At 37.7% G+C, this 11631-nt stretch overlaps 1 protein-coding gene across 1 annotated transcript; it reads right to left on the bottom strand.

Moving 5' to 3' along the window:
* Positions 1–482: 482 nt before the first annotated feature.
* On the bottom strand, positions 483–7780 carry LOC139717235 (uncharacterized). Its single transcript, XM_071628733.1, has 5 exons — positions 7275–7780; positions 5052–5384; positions 3605–3796; positions 1060–1375; positions 483–597 (listed from the first exon to the last, which is right to left on the bottom strand). Exons 1-5 carry the CDS (start codon positions 7429–7431, stop codon positions 483–485), a joined length of 1113 nt encoding a protein of 370 aa, XP_071484834.1. The 5' UTR covers positions 7432–7780.
* Between the last annotated feature and the right edge of the window lie 3851 nt (positions 7781–11631).

Raw genomic sequence — 11631 nt, 5'->3', positions numbered from 1 at the left:
GACCACTAGTATAGTAAAATTATCCTACATTTACATAGTCCTTATTACATTAGTAGAACCACAACCACAACCACACCAATGAGCCACGTTTTGCCAAGCCCACCGAAAGGAAAGGCTGTCATACTCATAGCTCTAAGTTTGCTCTTTATTTTCATAGCTTGCTGTGTTTTTGTTTATTTTTTTTTTTTACTCATCGTTTTCTTAAATGTTAGTGAAAACTAAATTTATCGAATGTACTGGACCCTACTAGCATAGCGTACTGTCGTCCACTCTGTACAGCCCAATCGCCGTACTTCGCACGGCGTCTGGTCGGGCTAGGTCAAACTTAGACCTGACAAAAAAATAAATAAAACTTACCGGTGTTACGGCTGATTTTCTTTGTGGTGGCATTAACTGGTCAGGAGAATGTCCATTCCATGGCTGCAAAACAGAACAATGGGCATGACTTCATGGTTCACACTGCAGCAAAGCTTGCCTGCCAGTCAACCAGTACTCTGCTGCACCAGCTGCTGCCTACTGCACTGCTGCTGCAGCTGTTGTCGCAACCGGCGCGGCAGCAGCGGCGGCACTACATTCACTGCTGCGGCTGAAATGGATCTGCAGCACGTAGCCGTAGGTATTACACATAGAGTTATGCAGCGTGGCGTGTGTTGTGATGGCCACGATGTTGATACGTTGTTTTGCCGTGCTGACTGTAGCGCGCATGGCCCTGATTTTATACAGCAAAGCGCTGTATGATGACATATGTTCTTTTGGCGTCGCAATTTCTTTCTTTTTTCTTGAGAAACCACCATGAAAAAACAGTGTATGTAAAGATACGTTCATTTGCCGTAACAGCGAAAATGCTTTCTTTGTCATTACTATACGTATCTCAGGTTACGTTGTTTTGCCTAGCTGGAAACGGCAAAGTTGTGAAAGAAGTGTGTGAGATACGCTTTTTATCTCTGAAATGGTAAACATTTGATAACTGAGACATTCACCATTAAAAAGAGCGCATTTTATTTAGGAGCCATATGCTCATAACTCAAAATGCCCAAATTTTGAGTTACGTTCCTTTGCCTTATCACGGCCGCTCTTGGGCAGTGCCAGAGTGAGGCCGAGGTTGAACCAACTCCGTTCGTCGCGGAGCACGTTACGTTGATGCAGTTGTTAGGGCGTGGCGAGAGGATGGCTGAGCCGGAGCTTGATGAGGAGAGCGTGGTATTCCCAGTCCCGATGGTATAGGTGTGAAGGTACGGGAACGGCTGATCGGTGTAGTTCACGTGACAAGAGATGACGAGATTTATCACGTCATCTTTTCCTCTCAGCTCCACAGTCTCGATGGATAGGATGTTTGGAAGTGGAGCCTGAGTCGGTTTAGGAGTAGGTTGACCAACTAAGAGCCGTTAGAAGAACAGGAGGGAAAATGATAGTAGGAAAAGGATGCAGTCGTGTTTACAGAAGAGCATAACTAATACGGTTTTCCTTCCGAAGGATGTAAACCTCCAGAGCAAAAGCAATGAAGGGATTGTCAGATTAGGCTGAAGTTGAACATGCTCCACCGACATGTTCTGTCTATCATCTAAACAAGGTCAACTTTCAAAGCAGTGGCATTATCCATTCAAAAGTTATTGAAGTTGGAAGTGAAGAGTTTGCAAAGGATTTTCGAAAAATGACAAGGGGCCTGTAAAGCATGCTTGATCACACTACTCTCCGAAAATAAAAGGAATTGTAAAAAATGATGAAAACACACTTTGCCATTCATCTTATGATCCCAAACTTTGAAATGATGTAGAGGAAGAACAAATCCTTTTTGAGTCTTCACATGAATGACGGGGTGCGACTTTTTCTTGGTTTTGTAATACACGGTCATATTTTGTCTTTTAATCTCTAAATTTGTTTTGCAACATAAAGGTAGTTAAAGAAGGTAATAATGATTATTGTATTTTCGAAAACAATTAATACTTTTATCCACAACATCGAGCAAGATTTTCTGTGCTTTCTCTCGTCCAAGAGAGAGAGACAGAGACAGAGACAGAGACAGACAGACAGGCAGAGACAAAGAGGTATGTGATTTATCAAAATGTTGAAAAGAAATGAAAGGGAAAGAAAACAAGAGCAAGATACAATAGGCCTGTAGTTTATTGCCATATAAACTTCATTTCATGTTCATGCACTTTCATTTCGACATCACGGATCCTGCGCTTTTGCCAAAAAAAGTGTGTTATTTATTACAATGTCATGGTTGGCAAAGTTCGACCTCTTAAAGTGACTTTGATTCTTGTCCAAATGCAGACATATTTAAATTTCTACCATACCTAACAAGGTGCAGCTTTGGTGTCAGCTTGATTTTATTTCGTCGCTCTAAGACTTTTTTTCTTGAAAAAGTTCACTGATATTCTATTGTTGTCCGCTGCAGCCAACATACGAACTTGACTGGCATAATTTTTGTTCCTTTTTTCATCATTTATCAAAGTTGACTATTGTTAAAACAGCGCTCTCCACCAAGTGTAAATCGAGAAAAAAATGAACAAGTTCCCTTCACTTTTAATGTGGTAAGTGGTGTTAATTCAAGTTAAATAAATCGAGATGAAAGATCCTGTATTGGTGTAAGTTATCATCCCGGCCCTCACCCCGGAGGCCTAGGCAATGGAGACGACGTATCTTGCCCAGGGTATAACTCTGTGAACAGGAGACTTGAACGAGGCACAGGCAATTGTGATGTGGTCCTTTGCTTTCAGCCACATCATTATACAATTGAAGGGTTTGTTTGCAAAAACCGATAAGTCCATTTTTGAAGATTTTGAAGTACGATCTCTGTCATAAAGTACAAAATAATACCTTTTAAATGATATATTGGTCACTACATATAAAGGTATATTTTTGAAGTTATGGTCAAAAGAAGCAAAATTTTTCTTATCATTCTCTTTATTTTTCTTGACATTTAATCGCAAATATCTCCATTTGGCAAATATGGACTTATCGGTTTTTGCAAACAAACTCTTCAATTCCAGGAAGCACGGTTGTTGTTGTTTTCTCTCTCTCTCTCTTTTTTTTTTGCTAATTCCGATATTGGGATAAACATGAAGCTATACAAAGCTGAATTAAGTCTAGTTTAGGCACAAACACGTGATAATTAGCTTTTCCGAAAAAGCAACAAGAGCCACGATTTACTAAAAACATGATTAATGATAATCTTGTTTTCTTCCTCGCACTTTGATAATACGTGTACAACTTATTTCGGTCCATCACCCTTTGCATGAATTCAATTTCAATGTTGACTTCATTTTCCTTTTAAAGGGGATGGCTAGTAACTGATCAGTGGGAATCAGTGGGAATGCTGCATTTGCTTCAGAATGGTCTCATTATTCAAGTAATGTGCAGTTTAATGTTTCCAGGTTAGCATGCCTGTACAGTGACGGGGCATTAAACTGCACATTACTTGAATATGAGACCGTTCTGAAGCAAATAATTTTCACACAACAATAGATACATAATGTACTCTTAAATGAATCCCACAAGGATTGGAACAATCATCCCCCAGCATATCTACTGATTCCCACTGATCAGTTACTAGCTTTCCCCTTTAAGATTTTCAAAAGATGCCTACAAATATCTCACTCACCTTCAAGTTGAAGCGTTGCTGATCGCAGAAGCCCGTACACGTGGCACTGGAGAATGTCGCCATCGTTGACGGAAGTGGGGGTAAAGGTCAACTCGCTCGTCATGTCATAGTATGTAAACCTGTCAACGCCGTAAGTGAAACCGTGGTTGAAGGTCGCTCTCTCGTAGTAGGCATCCACGGCACGTTGGTTTCCTGTGCAACAAATCACAGTTCACTTAAAGTAAACACAGTACAAACTCGGAATGAAAAAGAGCAAAATGGGAAATTAAATACTGTATTGTATTATTTTGTTACGACCAAATTTTGATAAAATTCCTTGTTTTTCTCATGAATTTACTGAAGACCTGATTACGTCCTGAGGGTAAGGACACGAGAACAAAAACAAAAACAGAAAAGCCCAGTACCATTGGCCACCTCTGTACCTTTAATATCAATCAATCAATTTCAATCAATTTAGTCATAGTTTATTTCCAATCAACGAAAATCAAAACATAGTACAAAGTATACATGTCATGAAATTATATTGTTCAAACATTTGCAGAAGATTCACACAAGATAATTTATATAACAACAACAATAATTAGGAGGAACAATCCATACATACTTCGTGGGCATGCGGAAAATAAATTCGATTATGGAAAATAGTGATCCACTAAAAAGCACATGCTTTATAACTCATTGAAATTGAGCCAAATATTCTATATGAGAAATATGAACATGAAAAGTATATGCTATTTTTTTTCTTTTTGCCGAATATATAGTAGACAGATTGATGATAGGACAAAGTAATGACGTTGAAACAGCACTGATACTAGTCATCAAAATGGCAAAGTTCTGTATATTTCATTGCACGCTGAATGCATTTTTGGCAGGCAGGCAGGAATACATTTTAAAGATATACATTTATATTAATGTAGGTCCTATACATTACAGTGAACACGAAAATCAGTGGTGATACACATGCTGACAGTGATTATCGCTTTAGGCGTTGTGTGATAAGAAGGATTAACACACTACCGTTGTCTTTGTTATTCCTCAATGTCCTGTCCTTAAATACTCTATAACTATAAAAAGCCAGGTGAATCCACCGCTGGAAAAACAACGTACGCAAGTAGTCGGAATCGACAAACTGGATTTTTTTTTTTTAATTGGGACACTGTATGCATTATATTCTTTCCTTTTGTAGAAGGTTTTCTTAACGTTTACAATAAACGTTTAAAAAATCTTGTCCTGTAATGTTATTATGATATAATCATTATAATTTATGATAATGACTGTATGCTCTCTTAAGGTACTTTGGAATTGATGGAATGTGTCACGTAATTCTCTATTTGCAGGAAATCGCATCATGGAATTAATCAAGATGGAATCAAAAACAAATTATATTCACTCATTCAGAGTAACAAAAAAAAAAGTTTACAAAGTTTTGAAATCACATTTAACTTACGTTTCCCTGCACATCGCACCCCAACATCGTTGCTATGGCCGCATGAAGATGTCCAGCGAGACGGGTAGCAGCCCCATGGCCACCGGTAGCACTCCAGTAGGGATTTCTCGCGTCCAGTCCGGCAATAAGTCCAGGTATCAAGCCAGATAGGGCCGGAACCCTGACCAAAGTGGGCGTTGTGAAACACCGATAGAGCCGAGGTGTAGCCCAGCTGTCGGCACACGACATTTGCCTCTTTCATATCCCAGTACCCATCACACACTGTTCCCCACTGGCCGTCACAGAATATCTCAACGCGGCCTTCATTATCGCTCGCTCCTCCAGCAAGTCGCACTGAAAGAGGGAATAGGCAGAGTGACATCGGGGGAAAAGCGACATGATGTTGTTACCTTGCGAAAAAGCTCACAGCAAAAACGAACAAACAAATAAGCAAGCAAACACACGATGAATATACACTGATAATAAAACAAAAATACAGAAATACAAAAAGTCGAATTAAACATTAACAGTAACAATAAGGCGACGAGTCTAATACATGTCGAGCTGTCAATGCTGATATTTTGATGAGGAGTGTATTTTATAACTTGAAGGTCTTGTTGAAGGAAGAACGCTGTATAAGCTCCTATTTTCGCGTACACATATATTTGCGAATTAGGAGGTCACAGAGAGAGTTTTGCGAGATGTAGTTTTCGCGAGTTGACCCCTAGCTATCTTGTATTCAACCTCGCTGTACCTAATTGTTTATGCTTGACAAATGTGTAATCACACTCGACAAATGACTGCTGGTAAATTGTATTGCAGACATGAGAAGTTATTTGTAGTGCACATTAATTTTTTGCATGACAAACCACATTTTTGTTCATGACAAACCAAATTTCGCGCTTGAAAAATATAAATTTCGTTGCACTACAAAGCAATCCCCTTGAATGGCAAACGACAAATCAAATTTGTCAAATAAGAATCTTTTCACGACAAATTTTAATTTGTCATTACAAGACTAAATTTGTCACGGAAGTTTAAAGGGACTGTACAGTACTGGTTGAGGTAGGGATTCATGTTTTTAACATTCCTAAGTGAGGTAATGAAAAGCCTCTTATGAAATATGAAAGAGCATGCAATTTTAAGAAGGATTCAACGTTTGTTTGATGAAAATTGGTTTTCAAATGGCTGAGATATCAAAAAAGTGCTAGTAATAAAAGGCGACATGCCCCAACTTTATTAGTATCTCTTTGTTTCACCTTCTTTTTGGATATCTCTGCCATTTCAAAACCGATTTTCATCGAATAAACTTTTGATACCCCTTAGAACCGCATGCTCTTTGACATCTCATAGAGTGGTTTCTGACTATCTCACAAAACGTTAAAAGCTAAATCTTCACCTCGACCAGAACTGTACACACCCTTTAATAATATTACAAATTATAATTCGTCACACAAATTCGTTAAATGAGACCACACGCTTGATAAATTGTTTAACAATTGAGTTATAAGGTTGTTAAATAAGACCATCTGTTTGACAAACTTTGGTCAAATTCAAAAGAATTTACAGGGTAAAAGCATTGTTACCCTAGCGTATGGCGACATTTTAGCATGTTGTTGAATTCGCGAAATTTGCGGAAAAAATAAATCCTCGCGAAAATAACAGCTTATACGGTAAAAGTAGCGGAGGCAAACTTGTAATTACGTATTAACAGCTTAACAGATGTCTCTTTTAGTACACTGTACGGGTAGTCAAACGTGAGAAAAATTCAAATTATTATTTTGTATACGCCTTCATTGCCTGTTGGCATAGAACCCTGAAGCATGGAAATACACTGACTGAAGACCCTGGCACAGACAACGTTAAAGGAAAATTGTAAGGAAGCTTGACCAATAAGCTTCGATTGCAAATACATCAAAGAATATGAGACAGAAAAACAGACCTCTAGAAAAAAGAATTTTGCAAATACAGTTGTTTGATGGTGCAATATTTCTATTGAAAAAAAATGCAAGCTTCGGAAATCTGTGAAACTGATCATTTGAAAATAGTGTTTTCTCTCTCCTCCTGGCTCCATCTATTTTCATCTCTATTTTCTTCCGCCTAATTAAATCATACATATAGTGGGAGAAATCGTTCCTGGCAGAAACGTATGCTGTGCCTTATTGTGGAGCGTATAGAGGATATATCCACGTTCGATGTGAACTGTAATACTTGAGACAATTCAAAATTTCTGGCATTACTCACCAGTCTTGCCGTCACATGGTCTCGAACAATAGCTGCCTTGAAATCTGAAGAGGTGCGGCGTCGAACTACACCATAAGGCGTCCGTTGAGATGCCAGCGAATTTCTGCCAAAGCAGTATGACAACCGGAAATATCAGTGACGCGAAAATGTCCGGCATTTTTCGTTTCTAGGAGACTGTTTTCTTATATATAATTGCGTCAACCATTTTGTGAATATGTCCTGCGTACTTTAGGCACAATACCTTTGCAGGATTTCTAAAGGTAATGTTGTATGGATGGAAAGGAAGAAAAGTGTACCATATCTGGGTAGAGGTCGCCTTCCGTCGCATGGAAAGTTGGTATGTTATCATCCGGAAGAGGCTGTGAGTTCTGGCGGAGTGTGGATCAAATCCGGTTCGTTTGCATCACTTAAATACCCAATATATAGTATGCATTCTCTGCATTTGAAGATTGGGAAACCGACAATCAAGTGGAAGTCACATTATGTGTGGCTGTGCAGCATTCTTATGTTGCATCTTTTCATGTCGTAAATCTTGTCCACTACGTCTTCACTGACAACAAAATCAAAATAAAGATTCAAAAAGAATACGATTTAGTTATAGTTTATTATCATCAATGTTCTTTCCAATCAAAACAATATGCCCAGCATTTTTCATGAGTAAGGTCAAGACAACACCAAAAACTTTGCATTATTTTGTGGATTATATGAATTTGTCAATTCCATTTTATGTCTCGATAGATGAAGTAAAGAGAGATTGTATTGTTTAGCGTTAAATTCATTAGTACCGTACTTGCGAGTTATCATCCAACCCCATTGTTGTTTTTGTTGTTGTTGTTGTTTTTTATGTTTCTTTAAAGTCATATCATGCTTGTCATCTGATAAGTCTCGTATCAAGAAAAGTTGCACAAATTATTTTCACTTATTAGTGAAGGCGGAGTCGATTATATGGCGGAGGGTATGGTGTTCAAATTATTGCACTCGAATCGGAATGCATTCTGATACATTTCAGTGAGTATCCCACGGAATGGGAATTTCCCTTCCTCATGTGACGTCACACGCCGGAAAGACATAGCGAATGTCTTGGTAAAGTTCCAAGAGTAGCTTCGAGCTCAGGTTGGCAGAAAATGGTGCGAAAAATGTGACGTTTATTTTGAAATATCTCCAGCATTTCAAGGCAACAATTCGTTTTACCATGCCTGACGGAATGCATTCATGCTCATTAACATGTTTAAGTACCTTTGGCATTTTCAGAGCATCTGTTCATTTAATCTTCAAACTCCCTAACGGATATGAATATTGAAACAGCCGATTCACAGAACTATGCGTTCGCACGCCATCTCTTATCTTAACGCCATTCAGATACCAGACAACATCGTCAGAACCCAAGACATCCCGTGCAGTACAGACAGCTGTCACTTCCTGGTTTGGTGATAGAAGACTTGGTACGTCTAATGACAAAGTAGCTCCGCCTGCGTGAATAAAATCAAACTTCGTTTTAATATTCATTTTTTTCTTTAAAGTCATCACACTATCCACAGAAATTGCTTTAATTTGCAAAGTTTAGTTATCAACTTCCATGTCTCCATTTCATACTCTTATATTATAATGGACTTTAAACTGACGTGTTTTTTTTTTATATCTATCTCACGATAAAAAATATCGAAGATTGAAATGCTTCTTTTTCCGGTTAAATGTTATAGATTAAGCTGCAAAATGAAAATGGCAAGAATGAATAAAGCGTTTGTATTAAACAACAGAAGCACGAACAAAAATATCAAACAAGTATGGTATGATGAAGGGCTACTTACTCGAATAGCGAATGGCGAAGAAGAATAGCCAAAGGAGGGATGCAATCCGTTGACCAGTCATTACGCCAAACATCTTCCAAATCCTAAGAGGAGAGATAAAAAAAAGAGTTAATGAACAAGTGCTCGTTAACAGGAGCAGCAATTTCGGACGACAGTCTAGATGCATTCAGACTCTTGAGAAGGAGCTCTCATTTCTAGTATTTATCAAGAGAAAACAAAAACATTCATTGAGTTGTAATTACAATACCGTATGTAAGATATGGTAAGTATCATCTCAATCAAGGATGTTTAAAGGTAAGCAGCCCATGATATCGTCTTCAGGAATTCCAAAGTAGGTTGTTGACCACGATGCCTGACGGAAAAAACAGATATCTCGCTAAGATATTATTTTAATATGGAAACCTTTTCCACAGAGGCATACTTAGATCGCTAGAAGAGTATACGGATTTCTGAAGACGTTATCGCAATTGTGAGTGTGTATATTAAGCAGTCTGTCAGACAGTCATTCGGTTGGAAATAGATCAGTGCGCGTAGACATGCATGCGCATGCGTCTTCTAGCGGAACATTCGTATATTCAACCAAACAGAACTTAGTATTAATGAGATGGACAAATGGATTCTATATTATATAGAAGGAAATGCCGTGCGTTTTGCTCCTCGAGGTGTTTCCCTGGAACTATTTTTTTTTTTTTTTGCATGCGGAATGATAATCAGCCATTTGCATTTGAATCATTCCACCACACCCACCTTAGAAATAGGACAATTAAGTAAGTCCTTGTCAACATAACGTTCATCTTAGTGTCAACTTTACATCCTGGTTTCAGATCATAGATATGAAGTGTCTTTCCACTTTCCGTAGGGTGGTGTTGTAGGGGAAAAGATTACAACTGCTGCTGAGAGACTGTTTTTTTTTTTTCAGTGCACATTCAAACTTCATAGTTTGTCACTTTATCTGGAAAAACACACAAATAAATAAATATATATATATATATATATGAATCCTGTAAATCTTATATGCAACGTTTACAACATTTTTTTTTTTGCTCATGACGTTGCAAACCATAAATCCGATGAAGCGTTTTATGTTCCTATCAATGTGTCTTCCTAAACTCAAAGTGTCACGATTATTTCCTGTCCATAGGTTTGTCTGTGAAATTCATTCACATTTGAATGACACAGAAAGGGTTAGCCAATAATTTCTTTCAATAAGCTTGTGAGTGTTTGTATCTCTGTAGCATGTTTAAAAAACAATGTCTACACGAGTGTTATCATTAGAAATGTAGTTTGATATGGAGATAGTCTTAAATCCAGGAATCCATATCGTGCCGCTGTTATTTGGTTGGCAGAGAATTTAGATATCGATGTTGATGATTTACACAGCGCAACTTACTCCAATAATAACATCAAACATTTTTTTCTTCCTGTTTACTTAGCAAACATTAAGTGTGTCTTTTGATTGCATTGTAAGTAGACTCGCAGGGAAGGATGCGTTTCCTTCCTTGATTGAAACTTAATTGATTTGACAGATGAGACCTTACCCTTCTGAAAACACGCATTAAGGTACGTCCAGCACATCCTAGTCAACGAGGGATATGTTTCCTTGCATGTCTTAGTACATGTTGTAAAAGCATACACATACATACACACACACACATACACACACACAATGCATATCATGATATTTATATACACTGTATTTCTTTTATATCTGTAATATACAGGTCTCGAGTTTAGTGTTGCGGCACATGGTCACAAAAAAAAGAAGTTAGTGTCCAGCCCTGATTCTATATATATATATATATATATATATATATATATATAGATATATATATATATATATATATATATATAATATATATATATGTGTGTGTGTGTGACTGTGCACCTCAAAACGAACATAAAGTCGCACACACTGGTTTTGCGTGAGGACTGAAAATAAGTGAAACGGGTCAACCTAGCCGAACTTGACTTTTTCATATTTTCTGAAAGAGCGGGTCTTCTTCTACATTATGCTAAAATTTGGTATCATAAAACGGGCAGGAAAGTGTGTTTTTTTAGCAGTTTATCTCGAACATTTTTGGGAGAATAGTGTGATTAGGTGTGTCTTTAGAATCCCCTTTTCATTTCTAAAAAAACCTTGTCCACACTCTTCTTTTTCAACTCTAATAACTTTTGAAAGGATAGTGCTACTGCTTTGAATGTTGGCATTAATTATGGACAGAATGTGTTTATGAGGCCTGCTTAATTTGAGTTTAATCTGATAATTCCTTCATTGTTGTTACTCTAGTGGTTTACTTCCTGTTTTTTGTCCCATTCATCGCACAGCCAGCACGGTTTTGTAAAGATTAAGCGCTTGAATAGACACTGTACTTCAGAGCCTCTTTTCTCAGTTCACACTCTTCCTGAGTTTGTGCTTTCTTTCCAATATTTAGATAGGTTAGGAGAGTTCATTTGATTTGAGTTATACATCATTTTAAAGCTTAAAGTCTGCTCTTTCAGAATATGGTCTTAACTAAAAATTCATGTCTGGCGACTTTTTGTTTGTTTTG

This window comes from Diadema antillarum, unplaced genomic scaffold (genome assembly GCF_040938485.1).
Source record: "Diadema antillarum isolate AM-2024a unplaced genomic scaffold, OU_Dant_1.0 scf00000073, whole genome shotgun sequence".
Taxonomy (NCBI): Eukaryota; Metazoa; Echinodermata; class Echinoidea; order Diadematoida; family Diadematidae; genus Diadema; species Diadema antillarum.
Note: the sequence above shows the minus strand (reverse complement) of the source record. Positions and strands in the feature narration are given on the sequence as shown.

Coding starts and splice junctions, on each gene's coding strand:
- LOC139717235 (XM_071628733.1), bottom strand. CDS start 7,431: ATGCCGGACATTTTCGCGTCACTGATATTTCCGGTTGTCATACTGCTT. Junction 5,385..7,274: donor ACCATGTGACGGCAAGACTG/GTGAGTAATGCC, acceptor TCCCTCTTTCAG/TGCGACTTGCTGGAGGAGCG. Junction 3,797..5,051: donor GGTGCGATGTGCAGGGAAAC/GTAAGTTAAATG, acceptor TTTGTTGCACAG/GAAACCAACGTGCCGTGGAT.